A 19,557-nucleotide genomic window follows, 5' to 3' on the forward strand; every position below is an offset into this window, starting at 1 on the left:
CAAACAAACAAACAAACAAACAAAAGTCAATAAAGGTCTAGGTGTGGAGACCTCAAATCCCTAATGTATCACTGTCTGGCTGTGTGACGGTTAATTTTAATTGTTACTTTGACACCATCCAAATCACCTGAGGAGACTCTCGATGAAGGATTGTGTAGATGAGAGAGTGAGCATATCCATGGGGAGTGGTTTGGTTACATTAATTGGCGTGGGAAGGACCATTGGTGACACCATTCCCTAGGCTTGAGTTCTGGTCTGTATAAAGAGCAGAGAGTGCTCACTAAGCAGTAAGCACGCCTGCTTTCATTCACTCTCCACTCTTGACTATGCATGTGACCAGCTGCTTCAAGGCTGAAAAGTTCGTTGACTCTACCCAAGGACATCCTAGGCCCACCCCCCAAGTACCCTGTGGAAGAGACTATCAGAGGATTAGATAGTTTTAAAACCTGTGTAGACTGTGACTTATCCTGCTGTCTCCCCTCCTCTCCCTCTTAACTGTTTTCTTACTTGTTTCTCTTCCAGCTAGTGGAGCATTACTCTTACAAACCAGATGGGTTATTAAGAGTCCTCACGGTACCATGTCAAAAGATTGGCGCACAGATGGGTGAGTGATTGGCACAGAAGAGGGTGTGGTTTGGGGGAACTGGTCATCATCAACCTGCTGTCAGATTTGCCTAATCCCAACTCATGCAAGACAAGGCTTCGATTTTACCACGTGATTAAACTTGATGTCACTCCAATTCTTGGAATCGTTAGCTGCAAGATAATCATAACAAAAACAAACAAACAAACAAAAACAAAAAAAAAATAGTGGATTTTAGTTGCATGTGTCACCAGGATGGTAGCACATGTCTTCAGTCTCAGCATTAAGAAGGCAGAGTAGGGAATCTGTGAGTTCAAGACCACTGTCAGACCCTGTCTCAAAGAGAAAAGCTTACTTAATTGAATGTGTGAAAAAATCAGTAAAAGAGAAAAATACAGATACGGAGAGTTTAGTCTCCCCAGTATGTTCCAGTCATACTGATAGATCTGACAAGTTGGTAGGTGGTTTGTACAAACACAGCGGTAATTGAACTATAACCAAAGCATTTTCCTCTTACAGGTCATCCAGGAAATTCAAATGCCCATCCTGTGGTAAGTATTGTTGTAAGTGTCTCTGCTGGGGAAGCAGCTGTGTCTGGACACATGAAAAGATCAAGTTTTAGTCAGCACAGGACATGTCTTGAAGACCTGGAATCTAGTGAATCTGGGAAGCCATCAGCCTGTGGGCACTGCTAAGCTAGGCGTGTTTTCATGGTTTCTTGGCCGTTTATTTTCTCTTCATTCTCTAGAAGTATACAGAGTGAGAAACCCACTAGGAGATCAGAAAAGCCACTGGTCAGATGAAGAAAAGGAGAATATATCATTCAAGTTCAGCCTTGAGTTGTCTGTGTGAACTTGAGTGTGCCATCCACAGGCCTGCCAACATGCATATCAGTACAACACGACCAGCAGATAGGTATCTCCTTTGAGGTTGGCTATCCAACTCCTTTGGCCAAACCAATTGACACCTTACTACTAGAGACTTGACCTAAATTGGTTTGTCTAATGATTAGGGGAGGGAGGGAGGGAACACTTGGTAAGATTTCAAGAGAAAGGTCCAGAGAAGGAAAGAATCTTGGCTAGAATGCACATTCCATCCACGTCACTAGATAAGAACGTAGCCAGATGTCCCTGTGTTGGGTTAGCCCTTTCTTTGTCATGCCTGAAAAGAGAGAAGAACCTCAAGTCCCTTCTCCATCTGGGATGTAGGAGCTGGTACTTAGGTTGTTACTTCACAAGAGTATCTCTTCTCATATCTTAGGGCCGTCAGTGTGCACATCCCAGCCCATCAGCACGACCAGGGAATAATTCCTCACTTCTATCCCGCTACCTGCTAGAAAACAAAATCTACCAAAGGCCAAACGCATGTTCTGTCTCCAATGGGGGCTGTTGACCACTTGCTACTGAAACTGTTCATTCTAGGGTTAGCACTTTTTACCAAACCGAGAGCCCTTGAATTGGCTAACACACCAGTGAGCTTGAGGGTCCTCTGAAACACAGTGCCCCCTGGGGGCCTCACCTGGTGGTTATCATTCTGTGCCCTTGAGACAGATCAGTGACCAATTTGTGGCCTGAGGGCTGCATATGTCCCAGGATTTTGTAGATGACGATATCATGTTGCAGCCAATGTCACTGAACAGTGACAGCACTGAACAGTCAGTGACTAGAGTCTCTTGTTGAGCTCAAGACACAAGATTTCCATATATAACATGGCTGCCTCATGTCTCAGCTTTAATTTTGTAGCCTTCAGCGGAAAGTATTTATTAACTATTCTAGACCTCTCGGCCAGAATGATAGACTCTTCTGGAAACATCTCCAATGATCCAGACTTGCACACAGGAAAATGTCCCTGGGGCAGGTTTAGGGAGGGGGCAGTGCATTTGCAGAATCAAAGCCAGGTAGCAAGTCATGATGAACAATATCCCGCATGTGTTTTTCTGAAACTAAACGCTCTATTCCTCTCTCTGCTGTTGTGGTTTCTAGAGTTGGTCACCGGGTGGAATAATCTCAAGAATCAAATCCTACTCCTTCCCAAAGCCTGGCCACAAAAAGGTGCTAAGGGGTCCCCTGTTTGCTGTCCCTGACTAAGTGGTAGGATAGACCCCCTGCAGCTCATGCTTGGCTGGCCATCCTGTACCCAATGCAGCTCTGCCTCCATGCCTCCCACCTGCCCAGCTCCATGCACACCCGCTGACCCTCACAGCTCCTGCACAGTGCGTGCGTGCTTTGCTTGTGGCTTCTCCATCACTGCCACGGCATAGCCTGTCCATGTTGTTTGTTCTTTACAACACATACCTTCAGTCACTTCAGGGAGCCCTGCCTGCTGGTTCTCATACCAGACAGTCTTTGCACACTCAGCTCACCTTCATCGTCCAGAGTCATGTGCTGCAGCGTTAGGGCTTCTGCTACATTAAGTTCTTCACAATGGAGGGAACGGAGGTCTCCAGGGGTGCTCTGTCCCCCTGAGACATCAGGTTCATTTCTGCATTTTGTTACATGACTGCATTTTGAGGGACAGTAAAAAGAAGACCTGAATGGGAAGACGGCTCAGAGGCCAAAGGCAGTTGTCATTAAGCCTGACAACCTGAGTTTGATCCCTGGACCTCACATGGTGGAAGGAGAAAAACACCAGAGCCGACTCCTGGGAGTTGTCCTCTGATCCCGTGTGTGTGCCTTGACTCTTGCATAGATTTTTTTTTTTTTAGAGTTTAGGAATCAAACTCAAGTGCTTTATCACTGAGCTGTGTCCCAGCCCCTGGTTCTTCTTTGTTTGTTTGTTTTTATTTTTGGTTTGTAAGATAGGATTTTATTCTGTAGCTAAGGCTGTCTTTGAACTTACCTCAACCTCCCAAGTTCTGGAATTAGAAGTCCTAACCTGACCTTTGTATTGACTTGTTTATAGTGAATTACATATACAAGCACACACATACACGTGTGTGCACACACACACACACACACCTGTATGTGTATATGTATGTATATACACAGATGTGCATATATACACATACATATAATGTGTATTATATATGTGCATATATACATATATAATGTGTATTATACATATATATGTGTATGTAATGTGTATTATATACAAAGATGTGTATATAATGTGTATTACATACACATATATGTGTATATAATATGTATAGGTTGCTCTTTCATATCTATTTTTATCATCTTTAGGCAAAGACTAACTTTATTAACAATTGTTTTAATTTTATATCAATGTTTTTCCAAATGTGTGGGCATATGATTAAGCCAGTGCAAACAGAGTTGAATATTAAGTTGTTTATTAGAAACAAAAACATAGATGCCCATGAATTTTACTCAGTAATTATTCGCTCTAATGACCACTCACTAGAGGGTCCTAATCCTGTTGGCCAGAGCATAGAAGAGAGAGGAACATGATGCTTGAACCAGAAGGACACCATGTTGTGTTAAGCTCAGTCAGTGATAGAGAATGTTGGAGAATCTTCTGCAGCCGCCTGAGCCTTGGTCCCAGCCTGACACACTCTCCTTGCCGAGGGCCCCATGTGACTGGGGCAGCTCATGCCCAGCAAGCCCTGTGGGAGCCAGGTAGCACGTACCTCATAGGTTAAGGTACTTAAACCTGCCTGACGAAGGGAGCTTTTCAGTGGTGTCCACTCAGGACAGCAACCGCAGCACTGGGGGTTGCGGTTACACTCAGACTCCATAGAATGTGACAGCACACTTATCAAGCCTCACAGGACACTGCGGGGCACAGCAAGCCTCGAGTCTCTCCTTCCTCAACTGACTCCTCGTGAGCTTCCGACAACACCCAGTCATTCTACTTGCCCTAACCTGAGGCTTATTGCTAACTCACAGCCCTCGGCTCTGCACAGTCCTAGCAAGGAGCAACTTCATCCTGGCATCTCACATTCATCTCTTGGGTTCCACCAGAGACGGATCAACCAGAGATGCTGTATGTGCATGAGCACACATAAACATGTATGACACACGCATGTATACACACGTATGTATACACACACATACATGGAAATATCTGTGCCCATGTGTACATAGTCGTGTATGATATTTGAATTGCATATGTACTGAATATGTAGCATATATGCACATATCTGCATGAAATGTATATTTGCATACACATATATTGCTGCTTACACATGGCAAATGTACTACCCGCATACAGCTTCCACACAGATTTATTGCAAGGACTTACAGAGTTTACACAGACCAGCTAAGCGAGTGCAGTGTCCATGGGGTAGACTGTCAAGTGGAGGGGATCCAGTGGCATTGCTAAAGCTGCCATGTGGTAGGGGTGAGCTTCCCTTTCCCGTTTCCCTTTTCCTCAGAAAGTCTAAACTTTTATCTAAGGATGCTCAGCTGACTGAGTCAGGCCCATGTGGGATCATCCTCATGATGTCAGTCACCTACTCCGTCTCCACAGAGCTCCTTCTCAAGCAGCAGGAACTGCCTCATTCTGAGCTTTCCATGTGATTCAGTAATGACCACCCAGGAGAGCCAGATGCCATAGCAAAAGCCAACACTGCAGCTGGGAGAGATAGCCCGGTTGGTAAAGTGCCAGCCACCCAAGTGCGAGCTCCTGAGTTCAGATCCCTGGCACCCAAGTAAGAAGCTAGGCACAGTGGTACACAGTGCCATCACAGTGCTGAGGAGACAAGACAGGAGGGTCCCTCAGCCAGTCAGTCTCATCAAAGAGGCAAGTTCCAGATTCAGTGAGAGACCTTGCCTCAAAACACAAAGTGGAGAAGATGTTGAAAAAGATATCTGACATCAGCCTCTGGCTCCTGAATGTACACAAATGCAATCACACATACATGCACACACACACACACACACACACACACACACACACACACCATGTGTACATTTTAGAAAAGCCAACATCGACAAAGCCCAGTCGACAAGCATTTGAATTAGCTTTAGCATTTGGAGCGTTAATGAAAAGTGTGCTTTGATTTTAAGATTATCAATTTAAATTTTTCATTAGAAAGAGAAATGAAACCAGGGTGAGGATTTGGCTCAGTTACAGAGTATTTATCTAACAACCATAAGGCCCTGGATTTAGTTCCTAACACCAGGAGGAGAAAAATACTTGGAAAGTCAAGTACATTTTTTTTTGAAATAATGTATTTCTTTTTATCTTATGTGCACTGGTGTTTTGCCTGCCTGTGTACCTGTGTGAGGGTGTCAGATCTTGGAGTTAAAGCTGTGAACTGCCATGTGGATGCTGGGAATTGAACCCAGGTCACCTGGAAGAGCAGTCAATGCTCTTAACTGCTGAGCCTTCTCCCCAGCCCTCATCAAGTACATGTTTGACATAAATTATTATTCAGACATGCACATGTGTGTCTGTGCAGTGTATGTTACATGTGTGAAGGTAGGTACCTTCAGAGACCAAGAAAGAACATTGGATTTTCTGGAGACAGAGTCACAACTGGCTGTAAGCAACCCACACACCCCTGTGGGTGCTGGGAACCAAACTTGGGTTCTCTGCAAATAGAGAAAAATCAGTACATAATCTTAACCGCTGAGCTTTCTCTCCAGCCCCAAGACAGGTGAAATTTAACTTTAGATAAGGGTAATGTGTTTTATCTTCTTCCAGTCTAATTACACTTAGCTAAGGTGTAAGAGTACCTGTGGCATTTAAAATCACTGCTGTTGTGAGTCCTAGCATTTCTGCTGGATTGGTTACCTGTGTCCGTAGCCATGGGCATGAAGACTGAAGGAGTTTTCCCAGCTGTACACGCCCTCCCTAAGACCGCTAAATGGAAAACACACCCCTGGGATTTGTTAAAGCCTGATTTCATGTTTCATTCTATGTAAACTTTGATGGCTGGGATTTTGAGAAAGTGTAATGGTCCAGGTTGGGCTAGAGGGATGGCTTAGTGGTTAAGAACCCTGACTGCTCTTCCATAGGCCCTGAGTTCAATTCCCAGCAACCACATGGTGGCTCACAACCATCTGTAATGGGATCTGATGCCCTCTTCTGGTGTGTCTGAAGAGAGAGCAACAGTATAAATAAAATAATTTAAAAGAAAGAGGAGGAGGAGGAAGAGGAAGAAGAAGAAGAGGAAGAGGGAGAAGAAGAAGAAGAAGAGGAGGAAGAAGATGAGGAAAAGGAGGAGGAGGAGGAAGAGAAAGAGGAAGAGGAGAAGAGGCCAGGTTTTAGATCTTTGCTGTGGGATAAGAGAATAATTATACAGCTCATCTTTAGGCAAGCATGACCACGACCCTCCTTCTGACAGAGTCTGCTCTCATCATACTGCCTGTGCTTCTTCAGAGACTAGAAACTGTAGCCGGCTGATTTCAGCCAGTGTCCTGGAGCCTCTGGCTTCTGGCCTCTGGGGAGTGTTTCCATCCATACTTCCACCGTTGCCACATTTGTAAATACTTGCAGGAAGCTGGGAAAGAAAGCCGAGGTCCAGGAACCAAAAGGCAAGGCTTTGGAAGCAGGACACAGGGCAGAGGCCACCATCTCCACAGGACAGAGGGTGTGCTGGAGAGTTCTGGTAATCACAGGGCTAGAGAGACAGAGACAGGCAAGTCCCTGGGGCCTACTGACCAGCCAGCCAGCCAGTGGAGACCTGTGTGGAAAACTAGGGTGGATAGGTCGTGAAGAACAACACCCTAGGTAGACCTCTGTCTTCCACAGGCAAGTGCACACAGGTAACTGCTCAGCCACACACACACACACACACACACACACACACATGCACGCACACATACTATCATGCATGCACACACACAAGGGTGTCTAATGCATCACCACTTTTAATATATTGTGACAGAGTAGTTCAAACTTGAAAGTTATCTTCCCAAGGTTGGATACCTGGCGCCATCTAGAGACAACTAGAAGTTGTGCATAGGTGGAAAGTTAAGTGTGAAGCTGTCAGCACTTCCTTTATAGCTCTGTTCTCAGTGCAGAACAGAGGATGCCAGGGAAGGGGCAGACCACCACGTACAAAGTAGAGAGACCGATGGCGGAGGCCAGCGCTATCTACCAGTAATGCTTCTCACTACAGCTGACATTTCCCTCCGTTCATCTTTCAACTGAGTCTTTGCTTCCACAGCTTTTAGTGGTGACAGTGGACCCAGCCAGGGCCTGTTCCCAAGTACTGTGGGAAAGCTGGAAGCGGGGGCCTTGTATCTTCCTCTACACCATAAAGCAGCAAACTGCTGCTCTGGTAACTGTCACAGTGCAAAACCACCCCTTCCTTCCACAGGACACTCAAGCGAGGTGACATTATTGTCCCGGTCCCCTAGGCCTCTGCCTGTGCATGAGACAGGAGGTGGTGGGTCCTAGGGCTGAGGCATCCCAATGAGAAAGGTCATGTATCTCTTGGGTCTCAGGGGTTCTGTCTGGATCTTAAATGCTCCATCTCCTAGGGTGCTTTCTGTCGGGCAGCATGGGAATGAAGCCCTGAGCCACATCCACTTAAAGAAGAATCCTGGTTCCCAAAGGAGATGCCCAGTCTTTTTCTTTGTCTGTCAGCTAGACATAGGGGTAGCACTTGTCTACCTGGGTGTGAACTCCATCCAGGAGCTTGGATGCTCAGGGCCCCACGCCACTGATCTCTGTGTGCTTTCGATATACTGCCATTTTTACAAATTTATTTCCTAAGACCTTCAACACTGCTTTAAAATTATTCCAAGAGGTTTTGTTAGGAAATTGTGAGTACTGGTTTATTATAGCAAGCCTTTTGAAGTGCCCTTGCTCTGGAGAACATTCCAGAGAGACTGCATGAAGGCCCTGATTGGGGCTCTGAGTGGCAGAGGGCAGGCGCTCTTGTAGCCACAAGAAGGGTTATGCCTGTCTTCCCTATCCTGGGGTATCCTTTAACTCCATGATGGGCCAGAGATTGTCTTGGGGATCTCAGAACTTTCTTGTGGACAGAGAAAAATGGAAAGACTTAACATGGTAGTCACGCTAACCCAGAGACATCTGAAGACTAGCTAGGTAATGGTAGCAATGATCAAGTATAAACTAGAGGAACTCTTCTTGGGCAGGGCATCCAATCAACACCAAACTTGACTGTAGTCCTGTGTAAATGTTTAAGAGGGTCATTTACAAGAGATTATCTCTACTTAGTTTCCTTCCTGAGTTCAAAGACTAAAGAGAGAATTCATTGTAAACCATGTAAGTTTATATTTCACGTCTCCGTCTTCTGAAAGGTTACTTTCGTCAATCGATCTGTTCAACCATCTACCCATCTATCCACCCATGCATCCATCTGTCCATCCACCAACTCATCCATTCAACCATCCATCCATTTATCTATCTATCCACTCAGCCATCCATTTATCCATCCATCCACATACCTGTCCACATACCCATACATCCATCTATGGATCTGTCTGTACATACACCACCCATTCACCTACCTATGCGTCCATCCTTCATCCTTTCACGTGTCTGTGTTGTGTGTTTCTCCCTAGCATCCATTACCAGTGTGGCACAGCTACTGAGCTTTGATTTAATGCCTAAATCCACATAGCTTCTGCTCTGTTGCCATGGTTAGTTCTATCACATGGTCCTTACAGGAGTGTTGAGAGAGACCATAAGAATATGGGTCCCGTGACATCTGAGACAGGATGTCCTTTGGCTTTGCTGAAAGAGGCCTTTTCCATGAGCATTGCCAGCCTCTAACTCATGGTAAACACCTGAAGCCAGCGAGTCGTGATGATCAAGTGCGACCTGGCTGCTAAGTGTTGATGGGTGGGATTGTCATGTCAGTGAGGCAGGTGGGATCTTGATGTGTGCTTCAAGATAGTGACTGTGTAATGTTAGTTGGTTGTCTCTTGTTTCTTTACACTTCTCCTTAAATCTGGCATTATCTCTCTACTTCATGGCAATGTGTGGATGCTGATAAGGTAAGTAGATACTCAAGACAAGACAGAAATGGGAGGAGAGACCGGTCGGAGCTGGGCAGTGGTTTGCCTGTGAGACGGTTTTAATAGCCACCACCGTGCTTTAATTTGTGAGTAAAGATGGGTCAGGGAAAAAAAAAAGAAAAAAAATGTTTCAAATAGAAAATCCTTAAAACTATAAGGAGATTTGTCCTCTCTGCCTACTTCATGAAGCAAATTGATACCAATTGAGAAGCATCTGTGGTGACAGCTTGTGGGCCTTAGTGGCCAGCCACAGTAAAAAACAGAAGAGTTCTCTTCCTTCAGGAATGCAGAGAGAATGTCTCTTTGACAGTGCATGTGCCTGCTGGCATGATCATGGTCCTTATCACAATAATGACTGCAGAGCACAGGGTCAGGATGCAGCAGGATGCAGCCTTCCTCTTTGGGACTTGCAGCTAGTTGTCCTGGGCTACCTTGTGGTAGCAGTTGCCTTGCATCTAAATCTATATGGAAGGCAAAACAGATGGACATGGTTTGACTTAACTTTTTAAATAACTTCCACATGACATCAGACGATGAAGGGCAAGTTGAAAGCAGAAATGAACCCAGGGGAGCAAGCTTGCGAGGTCCTGCCATCTTCTGTGAGGTACAAAGGGCACATAACTGGAAGGAAGTTCTCCTGGGATGGACAGAACAGATGCTCTCCCTCCCTCTCTAAGGCCATGTCAGGGGTGGGAGTTGTAAGCCATGAGCCTGTCTAGCCTTCTCAGGTCCAAACAGTTGCCTGAAGAGTGAGATGAGCCTTTCTGACCTCTTCTTAATCCTCTGTCTTCTTGGCATAAGTTACCTGTGAACACTTGAAAATAGTAGCATCCGGTAGAAAATAACATCTTCTCACCTGTGTGCTTCAGCCTGCCCCACCCCAAGGGAGCCGTCCAGAGAGTACTGTGTCCTTCAACCCCTATGAGCCAACGGGAGGGCCCTGGGGCCCAGACAGAGGTGAGAGATGCACATTTATTCAATAAACATTCAAGCAGGGTGCACAGATGCTTGCCAGTGTGTAGAGGCGGCTTACAAATTCCTAGTGCCATTCCAAACTTGCCCTAAACAGTGGTGATATCCAGACTCAGACAGAAGATATCACCTATCCATAAAGCAAGCAGTCCTGTCTAGTAAAAATGGTCTTTTACAATTTAAACAAGCAAACATGCAAGCAAACAAGCAAAAACCCCCAAGTTGTTAGCATTGGAAGCATCATGCTGCGTGTCTGTCATGTTCCGTGGAATCCGGTTGCCTTTCTTGGAAGAGCATATTGCCAAAGGCTGATGATGACCTCTGGGTGGTTTTGACAGTAGGTACAACTCACAGGATCTTCTAGATTTGTTCAGGGAGCTGCGGTGACTGGGAGATCACAGGGAACACAGTGCAGGAGGACACAGTTGACTTGTTCCCAGAAACGGGTCTTTTGGGTGCCTTTCTTGGGTCCATGAGTATCTGCATCTTATCTTTTTATTAATAATCTTGGGTTTGTTTATGCTATCAATCGCCTCCAAACAAAGGCTTAAAGCAACAAGAGTCAGTTTTCTCTCATTTAATTTATACGTTGTAGCTGGAGGTATGGCTCACATAGGGCGCTTGCCCAGCATGCACAGAGCCCAGGGTTTCATCCCCAGCCCTGCAGAAGCCAGGCATGGTGTTACACACATCGTCAGCATCATTGCTGGCTATGTGTTGAGTTCATGGCCTTTCTCATGTGAGCCTCAGAGTGGTGGAACTCCATCCTTAGCATCTCAGAGATAAAGCGCGTTGGCTTTTCAAAGCCTTGGAAAGCCCATGCATCACCTGTCTTGAGCTCTGTTGGTTCAGTTATAAAAAGCCAACAAGGAGCATCTTATCACTGGTGGCACCTCTCAATAGGAGACTGGCACAGCTGTCTTAAAGCCTCAGGGAGGTTTTATCCACCATTACCACTGGTGTAGAAGACCCATCTTGTCTCTTCCCTTGCTTCACTTCTTGGCTGCATGCAACTGTCCCATAAGACCGAAGGAGTGGAGGGCAGGGTGGCAAGGGGTACTATTTTACAGAACTCCAGACCGGAGTCATCTGTTCCCTGACTACATTTCAGGCCTTCAGAGAGAAGCCCTGCCCATGGACACAGAGGTGTATGAGAGCCCTTATGCTGACCCTGAAGAGATCAGACCCAAAGAAGTCTACCTGGACAGAAACCTGCTGACCCTGGAGGACAACGAACTGGGCTCTGGTAACTTCGGGACTGTGAAAAAGGGATACTACCAAATGAAAAAGTAAGCACCGTTGTTCCATTACACTGCAGTCATCCTCAGTGCGAGAGTGCATTCTGGAACCTTCTCACCTAGGATGTTCATTAATCCCAGACATTGACGATCAAGTGCATGCCTAAGGACTTTTGCACTGGCATTGTATTTATTCATTTCTGAGACACTAATTCCTAATTTATTTTCTGTAGTGTTTGTGCGCGCGCGCGCACACACACACACACACACACACACACACACACACACACACACGTGCAGGCACCAACTGAGACATCTTGTAGCCTTCATTTCTGACTCATTTATAATAAAAGCATCCTTTGTATATGCTAACTGTGGTGACAGTAATGAAATGTTTGTTTTAGTTCCTAGTATAATATGGAAAATAGCTAAATAGAAGTAGGCAAATTCATAAGATAATAAAAACATACTATACCTCCAGAACACAACTATTCTGTGACGAACCTTGGTGTAGGCATTTATTGGGTCTTTATATGTGTGTGAATTTTTTTGTTTCAGGTTCCTCACCTTCTGTGCACACACGTTGAGGTCATGATGCTCAGTTTAAATATATGCATGTGAATCACAGTCACATTTAAAGCTGAATATTAAGGGATAGAGAGATGGCTCAGGGGTTAATAGGACATATTGCTTTCCAGAGGACCCAAGTTCAGCTCCCAGCACTCACATCAGATGGTTCGCAGCTGCCTGTAACTCCACTTCCAAGAGTTCTGCTCCCCTCTTCTGGACTCTGAGGGTACTGCACTCAATAGGCATATACTCACACACAGACACACACTTAGATACATCATTAAATATAAATCTTTTGAAAATCTAAATATTGCTTTTTTTAGGTATCTAGACATAACCTTTCACGATTTGCTTTAGTTTATTGTATTTTAATTTCTTGATTAATTAATATGAATCAATATGGTTAGTTAACATGAATTTATATACAATTTCAACTGTAGAATTTAGAGAGCTGAGAACTAGGTTCTACCAAGACTGTTGTGAGACAAAGCACTGTCTTTTTACCATTGAGTCTTTCTGTTTGTACACTCAGCCCATTCCCTCCTGGATCTCATTCTTGACTGTCTTTCAGATTTCTCTCAGCAGACTTGTTTAGCTTTCTGTGTCAAGTCTTAGTCATGCATTCTCAGGTGTTTTGTATGTAAATACTAAGTGTTTTTGGTACTCTAAGTAGTTTGATGGTAACGTGTGACATCGTGTAGCATTTTCCATGTCTTGATCTTATATCTGAACTAAAACTGATTTTACACAGAGATGTGACAACTGACAACACTGCTACATTCATTTGTGACCAGTAGCAGTTTACCTAGCTATTCTTTAATACAGAAATGTGTCACTTATGAATGCCAGATCTATGGGGTGTGTGTGTGTGTATGTGTGTATACAAGTGTGTGTTTGTTGGTATAAGTGTATGTGTTCAGGTGTGTTCACAAGTATATGTGGGTTGTGAGTATGGTTTTGTGTAGGTACAAATACACTTAGAAACAATAATTAATTAATGATAATAATAATAATAATAATTCCTCAGGACCCATCCACTCTCATTTTTGAGGCAGTGTCTCTCACTGGGCTACAAATTAGGCTATGGAAACTGGCCAAAGAACCACAGGGATCCACCTGTCTCTGCCTCCCTGATGCTGCGATTATAACTGTGTACCACAAACATCTTTTTACAAGCTGGGGTCTTGGGGCCCAAACTCCAGTCCTCATGATTTCATAGCAAGCCCTTTACAGATTGAGCTGCCTCCTCAGTCCAATAATGAGACTCTTCAAAGAAAACCATGTCCAATCTTTATCCTTGGAGTATTCATCCTCATCTTAGTGCATTATCTAGGAGTTGTAGAGTAGGGTTTTATAACTGCCAGGAGCCTTATGCCTGGTTACAGATAGAGAAGACCCGGCATTTCCTTGGGTATGGTTTATATCTGAACACGATGGCTGCTGTCTGAGACTGAAGACATGCCATTTTGCTCTGACATCTCTGTGAGTTCTTTAATCCTGCATCTATGCTGGATTTTGGTGAAGACTCTCCCCACTCCACTAAGCTCATTCTGTGCTTCTTTTTCTTTACTGTGATTCCGTGATGAATTACAGCCATTAGATTTCAGATCTTAAACATGACCCTCCATCTTGGGGTAAACTCCCCTAGCCTTTTGCCCAGTATATCTCTTTCCATAAACAATTGAATATATAACCCATGAATATTTCATATCTGTGCTCATGAAGTGTCCTAATTACTGTTTTATTGCTGTGAAGAGACACCATGCCCAAGGGAATGTAAAAAAGAAAGCATTTAACTGGGGGCTTGTTTAGTTTCAGAGGGTGAGTCCATGAGCATCGTGGCATCAGGAAGACATAGCATTGGAGCAGCAGCTGAGTTTATATCTTATTTGCAAGTTGGAGGCAAAGAGCAAGAAATCTCAAAGCTTCCAGTCACAGGCCTCTTCCAACAAGGACACACCTCCTAATCATTCTCAAAACAGTTCTGTCAAACTAGGGTCCAAGCCTTCTATATACAAGCCTACAGAGGCTTCTCTCTTTCAAACCACCATGTGAGGCTATCAGTCAATTGCTTTCTTACAGTTCCCATAGTGGAGCCTGACTCTCTTACCTGTAAAAGAGCAGAATGCTTGGAAGATGGGAGTTTCATAGTCTCTTCCTGGGTCCTCATAAACAATTCAGGAATTGGAACAATGATGATCTCTCAGAATTAATGGGGCATCTTCTTTCTCTTCTGTTTTTCTAGAAGACATGGTTATTTTCATTTTTAAATGTTTAGAGGAATCAAGAGACCTTTTTTTAACTTCTTCATTTAGATCTCTGCCTCACACCCCAGATGTAATGATAGACCCAACTATGAAAGCCAAAGTAGGTGGCTAGGGATGACAGAATGGAACCTCTTATGTTCCCAGGAGGATCCAGAGAGGCTTGTGGGGCGCCGATAATATCTAAATTCTCCTGTCAGACCACAGGCTGCATTCTAGATCACCACAATAGCTGTGTGTAATTTCCTGTGTGTGTGTCCCATTTATTCTGTTATTTGACCTAGTCTATTTGTTAGGCGTGTGTGTGTGTGTGTGTGTGTGTGTGTGTGTGTGTGTGTGTTTGGTGGTTTAGGGGTCAAACTCTGGCCGTTAAGCTTGTCAGGGTGTACTTTCACCTACCCAGGCCCTCATGGCCTCTTTCCTGATTAGTTCTGTTTTTATTCCCGGTTTGAAGGTTCAACAAGAGAAACAACTTCTCATGCTTGTGGAAATTTTATCACAGGTAATTTTTCAAAGCATACATAGTTAATGTTTGTTCTTTCATCTGAGCCACGGTTTTTTAGAATGCTTTCAAGAGTTCAGCACGATCGATGTGATGGTTTTTGTGAGAGAATGAAAAAAAATCTATATTTTCTAAACACATTGAGGCTTGCCTAAAAGTAACAAAACCCAGTGGGAGGGAGGGAGTGTTTCTTTCTCTTTCACTCTGAGCTTGAACAGTGTGTGTGCTTCAAATGGGGCATGTTGGGTACACACTTGTGATCCCCAGCACCCCAGAGATAGAGATAGGAGGATCAGAAGTTTAAATAATTTGCTACTATATAGCAAGTTTAAAGCCACAGTAGATTACATAAGACACTGTCTCCAAAAGAAAAATGTAAAACAATGTTTTTTTTTTTTTTAAATTCTGAGCCCAGAAGCTCATTTTCAATATCATAAAGGAACTTTGTATTCCTTTATGGATATAGACATAACTTAGCCGGTAAATCACGTGACATTGCAGCAAGCTGTACGTATGTCACAACTGGTGAATTTTATTGAAGCTGTTTTACTATTTCATAATTCAGGGGCTTTCCTCAACTAAGATTATTCTCCATTGCTGTCCACTACCCTTGTTCACAGGTAGTGGGGCATAGTTCCTCTGTCTATAAAAGAACGGGTGTAGAGAGAGTCCCTTGTGTGCCGTATAAAAACACTACCTGTCAATAAAAGCTGATGGCCCTTAGCTGAGGCAGTAAATAGGAGGTGAGAGTTCCAATAGGGGAAGAGGAACTCTGGGATAGAGGCAGGTGTAGGAAGAGAGTCCCTCCAAACTCTGGGGAAGATAGTCACATGAAACCGAGGAGAGGTAACTAGCCTCATGGCAGACTTAGACTAGATTAAACAGAATAATTGAGTTACAAGATAGTAGGAACAAACCCAAGCTTATGGCCCAGGCATTTGTTCATAAAGAATAAATCTCAGTTATTATTCTGGACTATGGTGGAAAAGCCCCCAGTTATAAACAGTAGATTGGGAGACTCGCACTGCAAAAGCTTTTTCTAGGAGACATGAATATATAATGGGAGATATTTAGAAAATGGTGCCCGAACTGGCTAGTTCCTGGGCAGTCCCATTTCCCCGCTGCTCTGGCTCTGGACCCCTGCTCTGACTATCTAGAAACACCAGCCCTGGCACCCACGAGATGCCATCATGGTGGGTGGCTCTGCCAATTCACCACGCTGCCCCCGCAATGTTCAGCTGAGCTCAGACCATTCCCGCTATGCCCATGTACCTCGTAGAAATGAGACTCTTAAAGCTTAATAGTTATCCAATAGATTTATATATTTGGAAATGCTCAATTAACAAGATGCCCACACAATTAGGATTTTTACCCAATACTAACCTTTAGATATAAACTGTTACCTAAGACTGTTCTTGAACCATCCATCCTCCCCCATGATTGCTAGCCTCCTTCCTAATAAAAATATCCCACTACATGAATATCTACTCCTTCATACAGAGCACCAACCACAAACCAGAGAACAATCCCTGAAGTCCAATTTGGGGAACCAGTGACTGGGCTCACGTCAGAGCATTTGTGCGGGGGTGGGGGGTGGGGGGTGGGGTAGGGGGTGTTACTTATAGGAGCTGTACCACTGAGGAGTCTGGCCTCAGTGTCAGTGGTAGCCTCTACAGGATGTAGGGTCCCCTAGACAACCCCTCTCAGACTCCTGTTAACTTTCACAGTCGTATGCTCCAGCACCTCCCAAGACCATGCGTCTATGTTCAGTTAGGACAGAGTCTCATACAGATGATTGTCTGGGGGTGCCAGAGGGAGTTCCAAGAATCCGGGTGACAGTCCAGTGACCATCTCCACCTCTTCCTTATATGGGGGAGCACCAGCAGTTGAAGCTGGTCTTGCTTCTTTGTTGCAAAAGGCATAGCTGATCAGATGGACATAGCAGGTGTTATAGTCAGAGGAGGTTAAAGACGACCTTAAACTAATGATCCTCTTGTCTCCACCTCTGGGGGACTGGGGTTCACAGGTGAGCACCACCATGCCCAGCCTGAAGCACACGTGTTGTTAAAGGGAAAGAAACACTTCTCTCCTACTAGGCTTTGTTACTTTTAAGCAAGCCTCAGCGTGGTTTGGAAATACAGATCTCTTTCATTCTCTCACAAAAAGTATCACATGGATCGTGCTGAACGCTTGAAAGTATTCTAGCAAACTGTGGTTTAAATGAAAGAACAAACATTAGCTATGTGTGATTTGAAAATTTACAACTGTGATAAAATTTTCACAAGAAGGAGAAAAATAGTTTAGACATTTATTTAGACATGTGTGTGTGTGTGTGTGTGTCCATGTATGTGACAACCTTGGATGTCACTTCTTATCTTTCACCTTGTTTCAAATTGTCTCTAGGGGTTCAATGCTAACTCCACAGAATCCATAGACTCTCCCTTCTCTGCCTCTCTCATCTTTTCCTAGAAGTGCTGGGATTATAGACATACGCTATTGTATCCAGCTTCCTGTGGGTTCTGGGGATCTGAACTCTGGTCCTCACTCTTGCATGCAAGCACTTTATACACTGGGCTGTCTCCCCAGCCTGTGACTGTTTTTTTTATTGTTTTGTTTTTTATTGTTGTTGTTGTTTTTCTGAATGGCTTTAAAAGATTCTCATTGGACAGCACATGTGTTAGCATCATTCCCCTCCGCCCACCCCTGCTCCACTGTGGCCACAGAGAAGAGAACTTCTAGGCAGTTTGGAAAGTTTCTCACAAGTGACAATCTGTGTTACAGAGTTGTGAAGACAGTGGCAGTGAAAATCCTGAAGAACGAGGCCAACGACCCGGCTCTGAAGGATGAGCTGCTGGCAGAGGCGAACGTCATGCAGCAGCTGGACAACCCCTACATTGTGCGCATGATCGGAATCTGTGAGGCAGAGTCTTGGATGCTGGTGATGGAGATGGCGGAGCTGGGGCCCCTCAACAAGTACCTGCAGCAGAACAGGTGCCGGGAAGCACGGGACCCCCTCACCACCCACATTTGGGCCGGGCTGGGGTCTGATTTCTAGGGAGAAGCTCTCTCCCCCTCCTCCCTCTCTGTCTCTGTCTCTCTCTGTCTCTGTCTCTGTCTCTCTGTCTCTCTCTGTCTGTCTCTCTCTCTCTGTGTGTATGTGTGTGTGTGTGTGTGTGTGTGTGTGTGTGTATGTGTGCATCTCTGAGTGTGTATACCTGTGTGAATGTGTGCACGTGGAGGTCAGAGGTTATTATTTGGCTATCACCCTCTTTCCTCCATCAGTCTCCGGCTTAATGATTTTATTTCTGTGTGTGTTGGCGTGAGTGTGTGCACACGAGTGCAGATGCTCGAGGAGCCTAGAAGAGCTCATCAGATGTCTTGGAGCTGGAGTTACAGCGCTTGTGAGCCTCCCAACATAGGTGCTGGGAACCAAACTCAGGTCCTCTGCAAGAGCAGTACCTGTTCTTAACCACTGAACTATCTCATTAGCTCTCCACCGTATTTCATGATACAAGGTCTCTCATTAACACTGGAGCGCAACAATTCAGCCGATTGGCTGACCTCTTGAGTGCCTGCATCTGAAGGGGCAGCGGCAGTTCATTGATTCTGGTTATCAGTGGTCCAGGCACAGCTGCTCTAAGGCTGCTGTAAACATAGAGTAACTCCCTGATTCCTCTGAGCCAGGGCTCATTTTGTACAGCTTTTCTTTATCATTTCCAATATGCATGTGTGAGTATGAGCATGTGTGCAGTGGCAGCAGGTGGAGGTCGAAGGTCAAGCTAAAGCAACACCCATCCCTGGAATACCATCTGGTTCCTCTGAGACAGGGGTCCCTCACTGGCCCGAGCTCAACAGTTTAGCTAGTCTGCTTGAGCAGGGAACATCAAGAATCTACCCATTTCACTTCCCCAGCTTTGGGATTACAAGCACAGGCCACCATGCCTGGCTTTAATTGTACATGGGCGCTGGGCATCACACTCGGGTCCTCTCGCTTGCAGGATGAGCCCTTTACCAAAAGCTTTCTCCGTAGCTCTATGAATGTTTGTCCACCTCAAAGCATGTCTGAAAATGAAGCACACCAACCACGGGAGAATGGTGTTCAGTTTGGAACAGCCATGTGTCAGCAAGATTACCTGCCACACCCATGCCTCCTGTGGTGGTTTTTTGCATGCCTGTGTGTATAGTATATATATATGTGTGTGTGCACATGTGCATGGGTATGCATGCCCATGCAGACGTGCAGAGGCCAGGACAGGACACTGTGTCTCCCTCTTTATCACTTTCTGCTTTATTTGCTTGACACACAGCCAGGTGTGCTAGCACACATCTTTAATCCCAACACCAAAGGGCCTAGTTTGGTGGATCACTCTGAGTTTGAGGCCAGTCTGATCTACATGGTGCATTCCAGGCTAGTTAGGGCTACATAGTGAGACCCTGTCCAAAAAAAGGAAAAAAAGGGTCTCCCACTAAACAGGAAGTCCTGCTGGTTTGGTTTGGTTTGGTTTGGTTTGGTTTGGTTTGGTTTGGTTTG

The 19,557-nt window shown here is 44.9% G+C and overlaps 1 protein-coding gene across 6 annotated transcripts in view; it reads left to right on the forward strand.

Annotated features, from left to right (window-relative positions):
• Syk (spleen associated tyrosine kinase) overlaps window positions 1-19,557 on the forward strand; it is a 71,726-nt gene that overhangs the window by 44,926 nt on the left and 7,243 nt on the right. For 5 of the 6 annotated variants that reach the window (XM_028771990.1, XM_028771994.1, XM_028771991.1 and 2 more), the window contains 6 exons: window positions 523-604; window positions 1,103-1,134; window positions 2,566-2,634; window positions 10,350-10,437; window positions 11,564-11,741; window positions 17,808-18,017. In XM_028771990.1, the coding sequence (XP_028627823.1) occupies window positions 523-604; window positions 1,103-1,134; window positions 2,566-2,634; window positions 10,350-10,437; window positions 11,564-11,741; window positions 17,808-18,017 (659 nt within the window). The remainder of the gene's footprint in view (window positions 1-522; window positions 605-1,102; window positions 1,135-2,565; window positions 2,635-10,349; window positions 10,438-11,563; window positions 11,742-17,807; window positions 18,018-19,557) is intronic. The other variant, XM_028771995.1, reaches the window with a different exon arrangement.

Source organism: Grammomys surdaster, unplaced genomic scaffold (assembly GCF_004785775.1).
Source record: "Grammomys surdaster isolate TR1022 unplaced genomic scaffold, NIH_TR_1.0 211, whole genome shotgun sequence".
In the NCBI taxonomy this organism is placed as follows: Eukaryota; Metazoa; Chordata; class Mammalia; order Rodentia; family Muridae; genus Grammomys; species Grammomys surdaster.